At 40.7% G+C, this 20,418-nt stretch overlaps 1 protein-coding gene across 8 annotated transcripts in view; it reads right to left on the bottom strand.

Annotated features, from left to right (window-relative positions):
* Nucleotides 1-20,418, bottom strand: part of LOC108719816 (sodium channel protein type 5 subunit alpha) — a 239,232-nt gene that overhangs the window by 66,445 nt on the left and 152,369 nt on the right. For all 8 annotated transcript variants that reach the window (XM_041567344.1, XM_041567343.1, XM_041567342.1 and 5 more), the window contains exons 13-17: nt 19,150-19,285; nt 18,105-18,343; nt 15,423-15,596; nt 13,850-14,206; nt 5,274-5,750 (exon numbers count right to left, since the gene is read on the bottom strand). In XM_041567344.1, the coding sequence (XP_041423278.1) occupies nt 5,274-5,750; nt 13,850-14,206; nt 15,423-15,596; nt 18,105-18,343; nt 19,150-19,285 (1,383 nt within the window). The remainder of the gene's footprint in view (nt 1-5,273; nt 5,751-13,849; nt 14,207-15,422; nt 15,597-18,104; nt 18,344-19,149; nt 19,286-20,418) is intronic.

Below are 20,418 nucleotides of genomic sequence, written 5' to 3'. Positions count from 1 at the left end.
AGCCTATCTATCAAAACACTACAGAGATGAGTTATTCAACCTGTTGCCCCCAGTTGTTGCTAAACATCAACTCCCAGCCGTCCCCAAAACCTGAGGACAGAAGGTTGGAAGCCATGGTGGGACCATGCATTCAGCCAACACTGCCCAAAAGGAATTTAGGTATTCTTGAGCCATCTCACCTCTATTCAACCAAGAAAATCAACTCTAAAAAGTGATAACTAACTGGCACGGCCATGGGTACCACAATGATATCACTATGGGGGTTATTTATCAAAACATGAAAATATTGAGTATTTTCTGAAAACTTCTCCGAACAAATCCGCGCGGGTTTTTTCCCTTATGTAACAATACATTTTTCCTAAAATTTCCTGTGCAGGAAAAAACTAGAACGAAAATCAGATTGTAAATTTTTCAGATTTTCTGCCCGAAAACTGTTTTTTTCAAATTTTTTTCCCGAAAACCACGAAATCTCTGGATTATTGCAAAAAAACCAGCACAGATCAGGATATCTTCTCTTATTGACTTATTTACAACCTCGGCAGGTTTGGGATTCCAGATTTTCGGATTCTTCCATTATCGGGGTATAATAAAATTTGAAAAATTTCGGATTTTATAGTAAAAAAAGAACTCAAATTTTTCTGAATTTTTGGCATTCGTACTTTAGAACTGACAGTTGAGAGTCCTGTACATGCCAGGGCAGGCAGGGGTAAATTCATGGCATGTGGTGCCCTCCTAGATTTTTAAAAAAAATTCAATCCAGATATTTCCCCACCATTATAGATGAGCTAATCTGTCCCGTTTTGCAAAACACATTGTAGTCAATGGGCGTTTTTTCTTATGGCGACTTTTTTGTCCTTATGTATAAGTCAATGGGCATTTTTTTCTTATGGCGACTTTTTTGTCCATATGCATTAAAGTCAATGGCCGTTTTTTTGTATGGCGACTTCTTTTGTCCTAATGTATTAGTCAATGGCCTTTTTTTTTCTTATGGCGACTTTTTTCTCCAAATACATTAAAGTCAATGGGTGTTTTTTCTTATGGCAACTTTTTTCTCCAAATAAATTAAAGTCAATGGGCGTATTTTCTTATGGCGACTTCTTTTGTCCTAATACATGAAAGTCAATGGGCATTTTTTCTTATGGCGACTTCTTTTGTCCTAATGTATTAATCAATGGGCTTTTTTCTTATGGTGACTTTTTTCTCTAAATACATTAAAGTCAATGGGCGTGTTTTTTGCGGCAAATTTTTCCTGCAGCAAATTTAAACCGCAGCTTTGCGGAAACATTTGCACATGGCGAAATTTGGAATTTCACAGCGAATCCATGGCTGCCAAATAAATTACTACCCCCCACTTTCAGCTCCATTTACCCATATAAAAGCAGCATGTTTCAATACCTTACTTTTCTTTTGCGACAAACCAATACTATGGAAGTCTCCCACATTGGCAGAAGGTTGAGGTACGTGTAGACATGAATCAGTTTTATTATCAATCAAAAGAACAATATTGTCTGACACAAAGGGAATAAGACAGAGATAAGGACGGCAGGTGCTGTGCTGTGGAACTGCTATCCCATATCAGTGCAAATAAATGGTCTTTTGATGAAAACTCTGTCTATATATAATAAGGCAGGCTGGAATTATTCTCTGATATGAATAGTACAGGCCCATATCCGGCTGGAGGAATTTATTATAAGAAAAAACGCCTATTGACTTTAATGTATTAGGACAAAAAAAGTCTCCGTAAGGAAAAATGCCTATTGACTTTATTTGAGGCGTAAAAATTTACTTCAATGCATTTCGTGAAATGGGACAGATTCGCTCCTCACTAACGCTGAGATGATATTTTTACATCCAAACCACCGTATTTAGTTATAAATTGTACCAACACCCCAGCTCCAAAATTCTTTTAGCAAACTACAACACCCATAATCCCCTACCAGCATTTGGAAAGTGTCGATGACAGCAGACAACTAGGATACAGCACCGGCGACTTGATTTGGCAGAAACACAGGGCCCAAAATAAAATCAATACATTTCTGCAGCTTAATTTAGCCGCCCGTATAAAGCCCACGCAAAGCATGTTTACTCTCATTTGTTTTAGATACAACCAACGAGGCAGCTGACGGGAAGATATCAGGAATGAAACGGCACACCGGCTGTGAGGAAGAAGAGGAATTTGCCAAATTAGGAAACAGCAAAGTTCCCCTTTATTCATACTAATGGGGCATTGCTGAATCCAGTGCTAAATGGCCTTGGCATACTGGGCACAACAACAGGATGATTTTACCAGATCTTTTACTGCTAAAATATGTATCAGTCAAGCTGCTGTAATGTCAGTTATTAGAGGCATTTCATAAAGGAAATATCTGTTGAGCCACTTCTAGTCTAACAGGGATCACAATAGGAAATGTCAGTGCCAGGATTAGGATACAGTGATGGAATATTCCTGGATTTTGATCTAACAGGGGGGAATTGTTTGAAACAGAATCATATTTAATTCTGACAATTGGCTGTGTTCTTATCATGGTGATCCCAGTTACACGAGTACTGAGAGATCCCAGGGACGGAACTAGAGATAAGCAGAACCATGTGCCTTGGGAGCAAGGGGATATAGTCGGGGCCACCATCAGGGGGAGACAGGGGGGACAAGTGTCCCAAGCCCAGGCATGAAGGGGGGCCCGGTAGTGCTGCACTTTTGAAAGAGCCGGGCCCCCTTTGCGAGCGCCGAAGCCTGCGGCCATTTTCAAAGTCCCGAACAGCCGAAATGTGGAAAAGCCGAACAGCCAAAGGACCCGAAATCACGAAAACAGCCGAACTCCCGAAGCTTCGAAAAGACCCGAAGTCACAAAAACAGCCTAAGCCAAAGTCCCAAAGCAGCGAAAAGACCTAAAGTCACGAAAACAGCCGAACCCTGAAAGCGGCGAAAAGAGCCGAAGTCACGAAAATAGCCGAAGTCCCAAAGCAGCGAAAAGACTCAAAGTCATGAAAGGAGGCAAAGTTGAAGTCCTGAAGCCACGAGTTCAACTACTGAACACCAATTTGTGTTTTTGGTTCTAAAAGACCCTGAGCCTTTAACACTATAGTTATCACACTCTTTCTCTTTAAGCCCCACTTTGACTTCCAACATTTGCTCATGCCCCCTTAGCTTAAAGAGATACTGTGATGGGAAAAATTGTTTTTTTTTCAAAAAGCATCAGTTAATAGCAGGCCCGGACTAGCAATCTGTGGGTTCTGGCAAATGCCAGAGGGGCTGCTATAAGGTGCCATAGAAAGTGACTATTTAGTGGGCTGGTGGGGACTGGGTGGGCCTCTGTGTACCTGAAATGCCAGGGCCTATTTTAATTCTCAGACCTGGTTAATAGTGCTGCTCCAGCAGAATTCTGCACTGAAATCCGTTTCTCAAAAGAGCAAACAGGTTTTTTTTTATATTTAATTTTGAAATCTGACATGGGTCATGACTTAGGGGCAGATTTATCAAAGGTCAAAAAGAAAATTTGAATGAAATAAATTTACATTTCAAGCTAATTTTTGTGTACTTTGACTAGGAAATCAGCCAAATTCGATTAGAATTTCGAAATTTATCATGTATTGTCTCTTTAAAAATTCGACTTCAACCGTTCACCACCTTAAACCTGCCGAATTGCTGTTTTAGCCTATGGGGACCACCTCAAACCTATTTGGAGTCAAGGGGTCTGACAAAGGGGCACGCCCTCGAAAAGTAACGTTGCAATAAACACGCAGGGCTTTGCCCGCATGCATTGAGCTCTGAGTGCCAGTTTTCTTCTTGCTAATTGTATGCAAACTGGCCCAAAACCCACAGGTTGGCAGATTTGAGAAGGCTTTTAAACTTTTTGGGTGCATAGCAGGCCCAGAGCCCCACCTTCCCATGTTGTTAATATGCTGCCCAAGCCCTCTCAACTTACTTTCCCATTTCATCCCCCCCAACACATTTATTTTATATATTTGTGCCAGCCTCTTTAGTGAGACCAGAAATGGACAGGTGGGGTGCAGGTATATATATATAGTAAGTTACAGTCCTGAATGGACCCAAACTTGCAGTCTGCGACCCGAACCGCAACCCACATATTGAACAACTGTAACGTTCTTGTTCTCAGGAACCTTGAACGATGATGGGTACACTCTCATGCACAGGGAATCCCTGTGGCTTCCGGTGTTCACCAACCCCCTTTTGGGGCCCCGGGCTTACAGCTGCGGAAACCAACAAGGAAAGTGCGTATAATAAAATGTCCGTAAATGAGGTACCGGCAGGATAAGACAAGACGTGGTCGAGAATCAGGCAATAGGTCAAGGCAGGCAGCAAGAATCAGAGTCAGAAATCAGGCAGGAGCAAAAAACCAGAATACAAATCACAATATCAACGCTTCGGCAGGAACAGTAAACTGAAACCAGCTTGGGCACTCACAAAATGGAGGACTGGCCATATAAAGGTGTTTTGGCGACAAGAATTCAAATTCGGCGCCTTTACGTGATGTCACAAGGTAATGGGTTTCGGCAATCTCCCGGCACGTCTTACACCCACTTTGATCCACTACCCAATCCTGACCCGCAACTGCCTTATCCACAACCAAATCCGCTGACCACTATTAAACAGGAAGTGGTGTTGTTGCAAACCGGAAGTGACATCATCAAAAGTGGGCGGGGACAGAAATTTTTGCAAAAGGACCAAAATATAGACAATATAACATAAGATAAGAAATTTAGATGAGACCTGCAACCCAACCACCAAACCGCAGACTCGCATCTATACCCGCACCTGAAAATCCTACCCTCATCCTGCAGGGTACCCACTTTTTTGCGGGTTACCCGTGGGGTACCCGACCTGCTGCAGGATTCTACAGTAAGTCATTGCAGCTGGGCTGGGTCAAGGTTGGGTTAGGGTCAGATGCATAGCACTAATCCATAAAGGTCAATAGAGCTCTTGATAAATCTGGGGGCAATAAAAATCTTTTGGTACAGTATATCTTAGATGTGTCCCCATAAAGGCTTCTCTGTGTTTCTATGTAGTGGGTTCTACTGCACAGCAACACGTAACTTGGGTTTAGACCTACAGGGAAGAGCTGAATTAATAAATGTATATGCAATGCATTGAATACACGTCTAAAGAACATACCTATTAATACTCCCAAATGAAAACATAAGCCTATTGGTCATGCCTATAGATCCCCACAGTACTCTGTGATGTGCCACGACCCTCGCCCACTGATAAGTCCTTGGGGCAGCCAGCAGGAAGGTACCAAAGCAATGGAACTTACCTCTTTGACGATCTCGACATCGGTGAAAATGCTCAGTTCATCTTCCTCATGAAACTCAATATCAGACTCCCCCAAGGCAATGGGCACACAGAGGGACAGACGAGGATTGGCCATGTAGTCTTCGCTCTCGCTGACCACGTACTTTTCCCCACTTTTGGAAATGCCCCCGTTGGTGCTAATCCCTTCCCGGAAATCGTCCTTGCAGGTGTTGGACATGTTAATGTGATTGTTCAGGTTGATGTTGTTGATATTTTGGTTTTTGGTCGAAAGGTTGGATTTAAAGGCCTGCACCGATTTATCGGGCTTGGTGAATAAGTTACAAAAGAAGTCCACTATGGCATTTTTCACTAAACGGATTCCTCGCTGGATGCGTGCAATGGCGATCTGCAGGTTGTTCATTTCCCCGTCCTCGTCTGGGGCCGACAGGTTATCTGAGCTGAAAGAGCTCAGCAGTAACGCCAGGAAAAGGTTAAGCACCTGTAAAGGGCAACAACATGGACATTAATGACATCACAGCGGCAACAATGACGTTTTATTGGAAAATAATCATAACTTGCTGAAAAAACTTTCAACATGACATCTCCCTCTCTTAAACACAGTAAAATATACCCTCAAACTTACTGTATATACTGTATATATGTATATATGATAAACCCTGTGAGCGACATTCGTGAATCAGGAAGAAAAATAGACAGACAGCAGTTGAATAGTTCAGCATCATAAAGAAGCTTCAAGTAGCATGTATGCTCAATATTAGACATCTCTGGGGGGTTCTGTGACCATATAAAGGCACAAGGCTGCAGGTTGAGTTATACAGGGAACTCTGAGTATCACTCATTTATTATAAGGGATAATATACCCCCTACTGTAAATGATAAGGATATTAGAAGTCACTGAGGGGTTCTGTGACCATATAAAGGCACAAGGCTGCAGGCTGAGTTATACAGGGAACTCTGAGTATCACTCATGTATTATAAGGGATAATGTACCCCCTACTGTAAATGATAAGGATATTAGAAGTCACTGAGGGGTTGTTCTGTGACCATATAAAGGCACAAGGCTGCAGGCTGAGTTATACAGGGAACTCTGAGTATCACTCATGTATTATAAGGGATAATGTACCCCCTACTGTAAATGATAAGGATATTAGAAGTCACTGAGGGGTTCTGTGACCATATAAAGACACAAGGCTGCAGGCTGAGTTATACAGGGAACTCTGAGTATCACTCATGTATTATAGGGAATAATATACCCCCTACTGTAAATGATAAGGATATTAGAAGTCACTGAGGGGTTGTTCTGTGACCATATAAAGGCACAAGGCTGCAGGCTGAGTTATACAGGGAACTCTGAGTATCACTCATGTATTATAAGGGATAATGTACCCCCTACTGTAAATGATAAGGATATTAGAAGTTACTGAGGGGTTGTTCTGTGACCATATAAAGGCACAAGGCTGCAGGCTGAGTTATACAGGGAACTCTGAGTATCACTCATGTATTATAAGGGATAATGTACCCCCTACTGTAAATGATAAGGATATTAGAAGTTACTGAGGGGTTGTTCTGTGGCCATATAAAGGCACAAGGCTCCAGGCTGAGTTATATTTTATGTAACAATCAGATATAGAAGATAAATAACCAATAATGTGCTAGTGAACTCCTGGTGGATTTCTCATGATATTATAAAGCAGTGGGGTTGATTCTTATAATATACAGGTTTCAACGAGTCACATGACAAGCTTGACATCACTAAGGCCAATGCCTAAGCATATATTTAATAGTTATTCCTGACACTAGAGGGGTCTGTGAAATCCAGCCATGTAGCAGTTAATGTATATTTCTCCAGTGTTTTGATTTCCTTCAGACAATCACAGATTCCGTTGTATTGATTGGACACAGGCAGCACATTTCAGCGCAGGAATGAAGGATCCGAGCCTGTTTTATTTCTCCGTGTACTTCACACCAAGCAACTTTTTTTTTTTTTTTGTGAAATTTTCAAAATAAACAACTTGATTTGTTCTCCTCCGCAAACATCGATAAAATTGATCACTCAATCCTCCGATAAGGGTCACATGTTGTCATATCGGATTCCATTGTCAAATGGAAAAAAAAGACTCTTGTTTTATTTTTTTTGTTGTTTTTAAAGGGAAACAAAGAGGTTGGGGGTGGAAAAAAAGAGCCGCACTTGTTGCAATTACACACACCACAGATAACCTTTGCTACAAAGTACGCCTGGAGAAAAAGCCGCAATTGTCCCGAGATTGAATGATACTTTTATGACTTCTCATACAGAAAAGCCAGACAATTTTTACCTACTCGATGGATTTGACATACGGTCAGGTAAATTCACTGGCGTCTATTCAAGCACAAAAAAAAAAAAAAACATGAGAAATAGACCTGGCCAAGAATAGACATTTGGAGAAAAAAAACCGATATATATATTTTACGCTCTCTGAACGCTCATATTCAGTGCTAGGAAACAAGCCACCAGCCTCGGAACACATTTCTTTTTTGTATGGTGCCACTCTGAGCGAGTGGGAGTGAGCATTCATATTGAACAAACGGTAATAAGAGGAGTGTTTCAAAATGGAAGCCACACGCTGACTCCTTTCATCCATAATGCATTGTGCCCCGTGAAGCCTTAATCTGTGGTATTGTGCGCTAAATTGCCGGGGTGCAGAGCTCCCAAACCAAACTGTAAAGCACGGTTACATTTTTGTTCAGATTGATACTCAGGGACGGAGCAGCAAATTTACATTGTGATCCTTTATTCCAACATATTTCCAGCAAACAAATTAGAATTAAAAAAGGGTTTATGGGGTAAAAGGCCGTACAATTAAAAACCTGAAGATGTTACTGGGGGAAATATAACTGTAAAAAGGGGGGGGAGGTGACATTTATTCTACTGTAAAAGGATCATTTCTGCATCTGTAGCACAAAACTACAGGCTAAATTCAAAAGTCATGAAATATACAAATAGAAACTGATGGCAGAATAGAATAAGTTAAAGTGGGGATCAAAAAGGATCTGTGCAGCCACTGGAACAGAATGTTCTGTTATACAGATAGCTAGAATCTCAGCTGCCATAAAGCAGGACAGGACTGCTGCGTGAATGGGGATCAGATAGGATCTGTGCAGCCACTGGGACAGAATGCTCTGTTATACAGATAGCTAGAATCTCAGCTGCCATAAAGCAGGACAGGACTGCTGCTTACAATGGGGATCAGATAGGGATTTTTATTTAAAATTAAAAACAATACAAATGATAACAAAATCAAAGCATATCAAAATGACACTATATTACAATATGTACATTATTTACAAAGAATTTGACCAAGAGAAATCAAAGTTCATCCAATTTTTTTCATTCATGCTTTTTTTCTGAATCTCATTCACCTTAATAAACACAATTTCCCTTAAGATTTTTTTTATTGTTTGGTCTGTTGATTCATTTTCTTTCCCAAAAGTTTTCATACATCGGATATTCCATAAATGATATCGAATGACTGACATTATAATAAAAACAGTTTCATGGTTAAAGCGGTAATGGGGATCAGATAGGATCTGTGCAACCACTAGGACAGAATGCTCTGTTATACAGATAGCTAGAATCTCAGCTGCCATAAAGCAGGACAGGACTGCTGCGTGAATGGGGATCAGATAGGATCTGTGCAACCACTAGGACAGAATGCTCTGTTATACAGATAGCTAGAATCTCAGCTGCCATAAAGTAGGACAGGACTGCTGCTTGAATGGGGATCAGATAGGATCTGTGCAGCCACTGGGACAGAATGTTCTGTTATACAGATAGCTAGAATCTCAGCTGCCATAAAGTAGGACAGGACTGCTGCTTGAATGGGGATCAGATAGGATCTGTGCAACCACTAGGACAGAATGCTCTGTTATACAGATAGCTAGAATCTCAGCTGCCATAAAGTAGGACAGGACTGCTGCTTGAATGGGGATCAGATAGGATCTGTGCAGCCACTGGGACAGAATGCTCTGTTATACAGATAACGAGAATCTCAGCTGCCATAAAGCAGTACAGGACTGCTGTTTACAATGGGGATCAGAGAGGATCTGTGCAGCCACTGGGACAGAATGTTCTGTTATACAGATAGCTAGAATCTCAGCTGCCATAAAGCAGGACAGGACTGCTGCTTGAATGGGGATCAGATAGGATCTGTGCAGTCACTGGGACAGAATGCTCTGTTATACAGATAACTAGAATCTCAGCTGCCATAAAGCAGTACAGGACTGCTGTTTACAATGGGGATCAGAGAGGATCTGTGCAGCCACTGGGACAGAATGCTCTGTTATACAGATAGCTAGAATCTCAGCTGCCATAAAGCAGGACAGGACTGTTGCTTACAATGGGGATCAGATAGGATCTGTGCAGCCACTGGGACAGAATGTTCTGTTATACAGATAGCTAGAATCTCAGCTGCCATAAAGCAGGACAGGACTGCTGCTTACAATGGGGATCAGATAGGATCTGTGCCGTGGAGACTAAATGCTTAAAATGACATGATCCCTTCACTAGAAAATCTTCAAAGTAATCAGAACTCTTCAAATTATTAGTCAATATTTTTTGTTCCTAAAAATGACACTGCTTTCTTGAGGACAGTGCCCCTTTAACACAGTCACGGCTTTTTTTCCCTATTGTCTGTACACAGGTTCCGGTTGTTTCACTTCAAGGACCAAATTAACTGCAGAATGTAAATGTGATGTGTCTAAATGGCAGAGGCAGCAGCCCCTAATTTTGTGCTCGGGGGGTGGTGTTATATGGCACGATTTAATTGTACGACTGAAAATACTTTCCCTTATGAAAATACTTTGCAGAATGTAATGGATTTTCAGTGATTATTATACAATTACTAGAAATTGCATCCGGTTATCAGTGTTTGTCGCTGCTGTAAAACGAATGCAATCCGGGAAATGTCACAAAGTGTGGCCTCCAGCTTTGTTTGTTATGGGGGTGACTCATGTGCTGTACCGTGTACTAAACATATGCCCTAACTGCTAATAAATGTACCTGCAACTGTAACAAATAGTCAGTGTGGGGCAGTGATATCACAATGGGCTTCTGTAATGATTCAAAGGTGAAAGGATAAAAGATTTATCTCCATTAAGATAATTAATTCTCTGTTTGCCGTCATGCAGCGATGGTAAAATTGTTATACATGAAACGGTGAAAACGTAATTAGTACCATGATTTGTCCTTAATACGATACTACATCAGGTGCATTGTTTCTGCTTACTTACGTGGGCATCTCATTCTTACTGTGCTTAACACCCATAAATACAGTAAGTTCATTTAAACTTTAAATTCAGACTCATCTGCAGCTACTAGGTGAAGATTCAGAGAGTTGTAGTTTAGCAATGGTGGAGACCCCCTTAAAGGGATACTGTCGGGGAAAAAAAAAAATCAAAATGAATCAGTTAATAGTGCTGCTCCAGCAGAATTCTGCACTGAAATCCATTTCTCAAAAGAGCAAACAGATTTTTTATATTCAATCTTGAAATCTGACACGGGGCTAGACATATTGTCAATTTCCCAGCTGCCACAAGTCATGTGACTTGTGCTCTGATAAACTTCAATTACTCTTTACTGCTGTACTGCAAGTTGGAGTGATATCAACCCCCTCCCTCCCCCCCCTCCCAGCAGCCAAACAAAAGAACAATGGGAAGGTAACCAGATTGCTCCCTAACACAAGATAACAGCTGCCTGGTAGATCTAAGAACAGCACTCAATAGTAAAATCCATGTCCCACTGAGACACATTCAGTTACATTGACAAGGAAAAACAGCAGCCTGCCAGAAAGCATTTCTCTCCTAAAGTGCAGACACAAGTCACATGACCAGGGGCAGCTGGGAAATTGACAAAATGTCTTGCCCCATGTCAGATTTCAAAATTAAATATAAAAAATCTGTTTGCTCATTTGAAAAATGTATTTCAGTGCAGAATTCTGCTGGAGTAGCACTATTAACTGATGTGTTTTGAAAAAAACATGTGTTCCCGATGACAGGATCCCTTTAATGTATTTCTCAGCTTGTCAATAGCAGCAATGATCCAGGACTTCAAACTTGTCACAGGGGGTCACCATCTTGGAAAGTGTCTGTGACACTCACATGCTCAGTGGGCTCTGATTGGCTGTTGAGAAGCTAAGCTTAGGGCTCGTCACTAATTGTAATATAAGCTGTAATATAAGCTGATGCTACAGGTTTGCTGATTATTTGCTGATTATTCAATTCTGATGCTAATTGCACTGGTTTCTGTGCTGCCATGTAGTAATTATGTGTATTAATTACTAATCAGCCTTATATTGTGACATTTCTATTCTATGTGTACTGTATATTGTGAGTGGGTCCCTAAGCTCAGTAAGTGACAGCAGCACAGAGCATGTGCAGTGAATCAGCAGAAAAGAAGATGGGGAGCTACTGGGGCATCTTTGGAGACACAGATCTTTACTGCTAAAGGGCTGTGGTTGCCTTGGGCTGGTACAGAAGCACAAAACATAATGTGCAACATTTCTAGCTACTTCTTTAGTTAGGCTTTAGTTCTCCTTTAAGGCAGCCAATGATGGCTGATAGAAAGAGTTATGACTAATACAGAGGTGGCAGAACAGGAGTGGTGTGCTGTATATTAAGGTCTATTAATAGCAATAGTAGATTTATTATAAGAGGAGGATCTAACAGCCAAGAGTGTTGTAGACTGCGACGACGTTAGGAGAAGGAAAAAGGAACAATGACACTTTAGCGCAAGGCAGAACCTGTCAGTAATATCTTTTCTTATAAGCAAATACTTGATTTTTTTTTCAGTTAAAGAACTACATTAGATTTTTCCCTGATTTTTCAGTTGCCCTCTAATGGGATAGGAGAAGTTGGGTAAAGGAATGGCTTTGCTCTTGCACTTTTGCACAGCACTCCAATGGGGAGGCTTTAGGGACTGGCGCAGCTAAGGCACAATATGACAAACCAAGTACAAATAGGACTGATTGATAATATTCCAGGTAACATATTGAGGGCTAAATCTAAATTCTACTGACTAATTGAACATGATTTTTTGCTCTACCTATGACTAACAATCAGCCCTGTTTCGCCGGCCAATTTTAGAAAGGAACAAAACCCAGGGAGGTGGGGTGAGAGATGTGGGATTAGCAGATCTGAAAGGGGGTGTTTGGGGTCGGGGGAGGGGGAGGACGTAATTTCTGATATGTAAGTCGCTTGGAAGCTGCGTCTTTACATCAGGACACCAATGGGCAAGTGGTTTGTGAAAATAAATAAATACTTTTCATTGATCCCAGGCATTAATAAGTACAGAAATGACATCTGTAAATGTTAGCTGCCAAGAGGCGGTAAACAAATATATAGTTATTGAGGAATATTCCCAAGAAATAAATCTCGTTTTCTGTTCAAGTGCTGTATTGTCTAACAGCAGCAACTGCCAATTCTAAATAATTTGAGCTTTCCCTCTAGTCACGATATGTTTTAAATATCGAAGCACAACCGACTCGGAACAGTTGTGGCTTTTTGGGCATAACCAAAGCACTTTCCAGTGCTGACCAATTCAGTGGCACCTAGGGTTGCTACCCGGCCGGTATTTTACCAGCCTAGCCAGTAAAACACCTGCCAAGGCTGGGGCCAGTATTACAAATTTACTGGCAATGTAGCTGCCGGTAAATTTGTAATACTCCTAACAAAAGCCCTCGGCCCGCCCCCAATCCGCTCAAAATTTACCTTTTTTGCTGCCTTCTGGCCAATTGAATGTATGGCTCTGCCCCTTTATGGCAGACCCGTCCCTTTCTACGTCACGACCCGCCCCCTATAACATCATGGACCGCCCTTTGTTCCTGCCCCAACCATTTATTAAAAGGTGGCAACCCTAGTGGCACTAGATTTTACTGGGCCCCACAGCAAATTAATTTTAGGGCCCCCAACATAACCAGAGGTTGTCCTTTTTTTACCAATATATGCAGGCCCGGATTTGTGGAGAAGCCACCAAGGCCCGGGCCTAGGGCGGCAGGATTTTAGGGGGTGGCATGTTGCCCAACCAAACCCACATTGGTTCAGAAACACTGGGGATGCACAGGGGATACAATATTTTTTAAATTTCCATTGAGCCCCATTGTCCGCCATCCCGATGATGATAATTTGAGCAAATAAAATGAAGGGTAAGGAGGGGACAGGGTGACGAACGACAGCGGGCCTAGGGGCACCCACTATGTAAATCCGGCCATGAATATATGTTGAAATTGCTCATTATTTAGTTCCTCATGTGACCCCTATACCTCCTGCAGCCGCAGGGTCTGCTTCCTCTGTAGTTACACCCTTGGACCAATTCCTACATGATGAAAATAATCTGATATGAAAAGTTTGGTCGCACACTTTGATGGGAATATTGTATAACTACAAGTATAGAGAATTTCAGGGTACAGTTGCACATTCCATATATGAGCTGATGCCCTATCCTATCCATACTATTGATGTTTAATATGCCATGCAGTGTGTTGTCATGTAAACATCAGAGAAGCACAGATAAAAGATTATTTAAGTCAAATGTAGCAAACTTACCACAAGGTTTCCAATGACCATGACCAGCATGAAGACAAGAATGCACAAGGGTTGCTCGGCGACCTCCATGCAATCCCACATGGTCTCTATCCATTCTCCGCAGAGAACACGGAAAACGATAAGAAAAGAGTGGAAGAAATCGTTCATGTGCCAGCGAGGGAGCTTACAATCAGCGTCGATCTTACAGACGCATTTCATGTAATTCTGGCCAAAAAGCTGCACTCCGACCACAGCGAAGATAAAGACGATGATTGCCAAGACAAGGGTGAGGTTTCCAAGTGCACCAACTGAATTCCCGATGATTTTTATGAGAGTGTTTAACGTTGGCCAAGACTTGGCTAATTTGAAGACTCGGAGCTGTTAAAAAAAAAACATTATTGAGAAGGGTACATTGGTTCTACAATCTACACCAAGACTTACTCAAAAAATGTAGGCTATGGCCTATGGGCATATTCAATGTGAGTACCTCTACGAAAATCCCACTGAGTTTTTAATGTTGGCTAAAAGTAAAAGCTATAAAAAAACTAATCATTTTGTAGGGTGCAGGGTTTCTACACTAGTGTTTCCTGAAGAAATATGGATTATAGACATATTCAATGTCATATCTTTCGGTTTTCGGACTCCTTATGTTTACACCCCCATTCTCTATTAAAGGATAAATAAATCTTTAAAATAAATTAATGTAAATTGATGAGGCTGCTAGTCTAAGAACTTTTGCAATGTAAATGAATTAATTTTTTTAAATTCCAAGATATTAAAGGATACATGTACTGTTAATATGAATGAATTTTTTTCCCAACAGCGCCGCCTGCTGGTCATTTTCTGACCATTCTGACCACCTAGTAGTCAAGGAAGAAGTTGTCAGGAGAAAGAAAGAGGCTGCTCTGATGTTCTTCTGCTTAGGAAAGATTTAAGAAAGGTTTCTAATTTTTTCCCTAAGCATAAGAACATCAGAGCAGCCTCTTTCTTTCTCCTGACAACTTCTTCCTTGACTTCTTGGTGGTCAGAATGGTCAGAAAATGATCAACAGGTGGCGCTGTTGGGAAAAAATCATTTTATTAAAAGTAAATGTATCCTTTATTATTTTGGAATATAAAAAAAATAAAAATAATGAATGTACATGCTTAGAATAGCACCCTCATCAATTTTACATTCACTTATTTTTAAGTACTTATAATGAACAATAATAATAGTGTTCATGGAACATAATGCTCAGAACAAGCCAATCAGGAGGTTCTGTAGAACTTTTGTAAATGAATACACACACGTTAGTGGGAATTCCCCCAATCACCTCCTGTTTAATAGTAACCCAATAATAAAGTACATCTAATGCCATATTGCTTAATTATACACACTACCCCACAATTGCCGCATAAATCTGTGAGGTCCAATTCTTGATCTTTCTTATGCATAGAACCATTGCCCTGTGGAGCCCCATAGATAATTTGGCCAGGGGTGATTGTAACCCTCTATAAAAAGATCACACTGATCATCATGTTTTTAACATATGCAACAACTAATATGCACTCATTTAACATCTGTGTTGGGGAAAAAGGAGGCTAAAAGCAATTACCAATCTGAAGGAGCGAAGGACAGACAGATTTCCCATGCTAGCGAGGCATAATTCCATTAAACTCAAGCTAACAATGATGCTATCGAATATATTCCAGCCCTGCTGGAAATAATAGTACGGATCTAAGGCAATGATTTTGAAGACCATTTCAGCTGTGAATATGCCTGTGAAAACCTGCAACGAAAAATGAAATATACTGATTAGTGCCCATTTAAAGGCCAATTAAAATCTCATGTGAACCCATCCTTCTCCTTTACAAACACAAGCCTCAATCATGTCATGTTTTTCTTTAATCGTGCAACATTTTGCTTTCAGGGTTGAGTTTAAAGGTTTTATTATGACGACGGTATCCCCTTTATTGTGCATTGGTATCTCGTCTCTCAGGGTTTTGTGCTGCCAAGAGTTTTGCACCGAAGCTCAGCTTGTGACCTGACTGTCTGCAGATATTAAAACTAATTCCATTTCAAATATTCTGTTGTTGGAAGTGGACAACCAAGGGCAGTGTCCGGTAAAGGAGTCTATCAAAATCCAAATGTATCTCATTATTTTCTGTAATATACTCCGACCAAATCCGCACAAGTTATTTCCCCTTATTTATCAATACATTTTCCCGAAAAATTTCAGTGCAGGAAAAAACTTTTTGGAGTTTTTAAAATTTTCTGCCTGAAAACTCAGATTTTTTTCGGTTCTTTGCCTGAAAACCACAAAATCTTCAGGATTTTTGCACAAAACCCAGCGCAGATCATGAGATCTTCGGGACTTCTCCCACTGACTTCTATACAACCTCTGCAGGTCTGAGATGCCGGATTTTTGGATTCAGATTTTTTTCCATCCTTGGGGTATAATAATTCATAAAACATTAGAGGTTTTTTTCCCCACTAAAAATTCAAATTAATGATCCTCTTTGATTAATCTGGCCATCCATGGAAATACTGTACTGATTATACCAATTATTTGCAAGGTCAGTGTTTTTCTTTTGGACAGACTGTACCACCCCAGGACAGTACTACTCCTACTATATTTCGGTTAACATTGATTCTCCCAAGGATTTTCCATCTGTTTTTACTAGGAAACTCTAATTCCCAGCCTCTCCATTGCCTTTGGCTATAAAAGCAATGTTGGAAACGTAGCTGTAGCTGAACATCCAGAGAAATGCAGGTGGGCCATCCTCCAGGGTGCAAAAAAAAGATAATATTAATTGGCTGAGGGAAACAAAGTTCTGGTCCTTTAGACCCCCCCCCCTTCCTAAATATGCTTGTTGTTCTGTTGCCTGGTCATTCCTGGTAACATGTGGCATCTCCCACAGGAACTTCATCAGCTAAATATAGACAGGCAGACCCAGAGCATGGCACAGGAGCTACAACTTCTCAAGTGAACTTTTGAAATGTTGCCTGGAACACGTTAAGTGGTGTGTCCTTTTGAGCTTTTTATTTCTCCTCATCCGACTAATGCACTGTCAATAACAAACCTGCCCTTCGATCCACTGCGTTATAAATGCAGATTTACAATTACAGTAAACAAAGTGCATCCTCTGAGACTGGGCAGTCACCAGGGTGTGAGAATCCTAAAGCCCTCGGACTCCCCACACTGACAGCTTTGCAAGTTTTATCAGAAAGAGCAAGAAATTGATAGGGCTGGAGAGCACTTGGGCGGACAATCGGCTGCTCCCTGCCAGCTCCGTGATCATTCCGAAGTATGTTCTATTACCAAACCTCATAGGATTTCACTTATGCCAATTAACGGGCACGGGGAATGTGACTGCTGACTACAGGGAAGAAATCTCTGTGGCCTGCCTCTCTCTCTGCCCTCTTGATATTTTATTATTTCCCTTTTTATTCCCTGCAGTCCAGGCCACAACCCGTTTCCATGTTTAAAGAACCAATATTACATGAAAGCTGTAATTTTATGTAATAAAATGTATAGGGATGTATGGAGACAGAGTGCCATCTGCATATCCATTCAGAAGACCAATGATCTTAAAGGGGTTGTTCACACTTGGGGAGGCCCATTTATCAAAGTCCGAATTTATCGGAATATTTTCTCCTTATTTATTAATACACTTTCCTGAAAATTTTGTTTTGCTGGAAAAACCCGTAAAAATCACCAAAAAAAATGAATCATAAACAAATTTTCCACCTGATTTTTGGCCCAAAAACCACGAAATCTTCGGATTATTGCATGAAACCCAGCACAGATCAAAATGTCTTTGGGACTTCTCCGATTAACTTATATGTACCCTTTGAGATGCCGATTTTTGGATTCTGACTTTTTCCATCCTTAGGGTATAATAAATCCTGAAATTTTAATTTTTTTCCACTAAAAATTTGGATTTTATAGTAAAAAAAAAACAACGATTTTTTGGGGGGGTTTTGCCATTCAGAGTTTAGTAAATAATTCCCTTAGTAAGGTATATAATGGATAATTCTTAGCAACTTTTCAATTGGCCTTCATTTTTTATTTTATCTATAGTTTTTTTTAATTATTTGCCTTCTTCTTTTGACTCTTTCCAGCTCTCAAATAGGGGTCACTGACCCCATCTAAAAAATACATTCTCTGTAGGGCTACACATCTGTTATTGTTATTGCTACAAATCTTCCTATTCAGGCACTATCCTAGTCTCTTATTCAAATCAATTTAGGGTTGCTAGGGTCATTTGGACAGCAGTATGATAAAGATACTTACATAGTTTCCAACAGAAAGCATTTGCTCAAACTCTGGCGTCATCTTGTAGTGCTCCAGCGCCATAAACAGTGTGTTGAGGACAATGCAAATTGTAATGGTCAAGTCAATGAATGGGTCCATCACCACAAATTTCACTCCATTCTTAATGTCTACCCAGAGTGAACTACAATCCCAGATAAGGTACCTCTCGGCAAAATGGTTCCAGCATGGGGGGCACTTCTGTCGGGATTCCTCAAGCTCTGAGATAAAAAAGAATAAATATACAGAATATGCCCAATTGGGGGTTTATAGCCCCCTAAGCCCACCTTATAGGGCATTTGATCAACATGCATAAATATATAGATTGTCCATATAATATAGGGAAAAGACTGGAGGAATGGCTATTCCATGATCAGCAAAGGAAACGTTTCTTTGGTGTCCAGGCAGACAGATTACTACTAAGGGAGGTGGTAATGAGGGATTCATTGGTACAAGGGTGACAAATAAAGAGACTATTGGTGGTACTGACAATACATTACTTAAAGGATAAGTAAAGCTTTAAAATAAATGAATTAAAAATTGATGAGGAGGTTATTCTAAGCACTTTTGCAATGTACATTCATCATTTTATTTTTAATTATTTATTTTATTATTAATTCCAAGATATTTAAGAATACATGTACTGTTAATATGAATGGATTTTGTTACAACAGCGCCACCTGCTAGTCATTTTCCCACCAGTCTGACCAGCAAGTAGTCAAGGAAGAAGTTGTCAGGAGAAAGAAAGAGGCTGCTCTGATGTTCTTCAGCTTAGGAAAACAATTAGAAAACTTTCTCAAATCTTTCCTAAGCAGAAGAACATCAGAGCAGCCTCTTTCTTTCTCCTGACAACTTCTTCTGACTACTTGCTGGTCAGAATGGTCAGAAAATGAGCAGCAGGTGGCGCTGTTGTAACAAAAGCTCTGGAATGTTGGCCACTTATTACTGCTCCTTGATCACAGTCCAACCAGCATGTCGTATCTAATAAGTATCTGAGTTCCTAGAGAAAGAACAGAAGTTGTGTTACCTTCCAGAGCGTTAGTGAGGACGCTGACCATGCTGACGGCTCTCTGTCTCTGGAAGGGCTGGTCCATGTATTCCACTGACAGGGCATTGGGCATCAGTAGCTGCATTCTGCTCAGTTCCAGATCAGTAGGTGATGCCTGTGGGGGCAACATAGAGATGGTCAGTCTTTCTGTGTTACACTAAGTTTAGCTTTTCAACAACAGAGCTCACTGAGCATGTGCAGTGCCCCTGGCACACAAAAGATGGCCTAACAAGAGCCAGAATGGAGAACTGGCGTTGACAACTTTGAAGGTCTGGATCAGTACTGTTATAGGGCTGCTGAACCTCTGGGTTGGTACAGTAAATTCTATATATAAAATACATTTAATTTTTTACGTAGTGGCTATAGCACCTGGTTCTGTGTTATGTGTAGTGATGGATGAATCTGTCCCTTTTCAATTCGCTGAAAAATTTGCGAAACTCCGAAAAAAATTAATGAATTGGAGGAAAATTTGCAAAACAAGATAAAGTCAATGGGCATCAAAATAATTTTGACACGCGTCAATTTTGATGCAACCGACAATTTTTACACGTGCAACTCTTTTGTCCAAATGCATTACAGTCAATGGGCGTCCAAATCATTTTGATGCATGACACTTTTTTACGTGCAACAACTTCTTTTTATTGCAGCAAATGTTTCCACAGTGAATTTCTGCAGCAATTTTTCGAAAACATTCGCGGGTGGCGAAGTGCATAAATTCACCTCAAATCCATGACTGGTGAATAAATTTGTCCGTCACTAGTTATTAGTGATGGTCGAATTTGTCCCATTTTGTGTCGCCCAAAAAATTCGCAAATTTACAGCGAAATTGACAAAACGCATTAAAGTCAATGGGCGTGCAAATAATTTTGACGAGTGTCATTTTCGATGCCCACGACAATTTTTGATAAGCGTGCCTATCTTGTCTAAATGCATTAAAGTAAATGGGCATCTGAATCATTTTGATGTGCGATAATTTCTATGCGCGCCACTATTCTGACGCGCACCCAAATTATATTTAGATGCAGCGGATTTTTCGCCAGCAACTTTTGGCTGTGCCATTAAAGCCTGGCAACTTCTCCTTGCATACCTGGATATCACTCCAAAACCTCAGCTCTTCCAGGGCCGGTTGCTTTGCTCTTGTTTTGTTTTTATGTACTTTAAACCTTGCTGAACCCTGGCCAATGAGTCTTAAAATCGTTATCTCTTTTTGCCAAGGTATCAAAGAGCCACAGCAGAATAATAAGATGA

This window comes from Xenopus laevis, chromosome 6S, assembly GCF_017654675.1.
Source record: "Xenopus laevis strain J_2021 chromosome 6S, Xenopus_laevis_v10.1, whole genome shotgun sequence".
Lineage (NCBI taxonomy): Eukaryota > Metazoa > Chordata > Amphibia > Anura > Pipidae > Xenopus > Xenopus laevis.
This window is presented reverse-complemented; position numbering and strand designations above follow the sequence as displayed.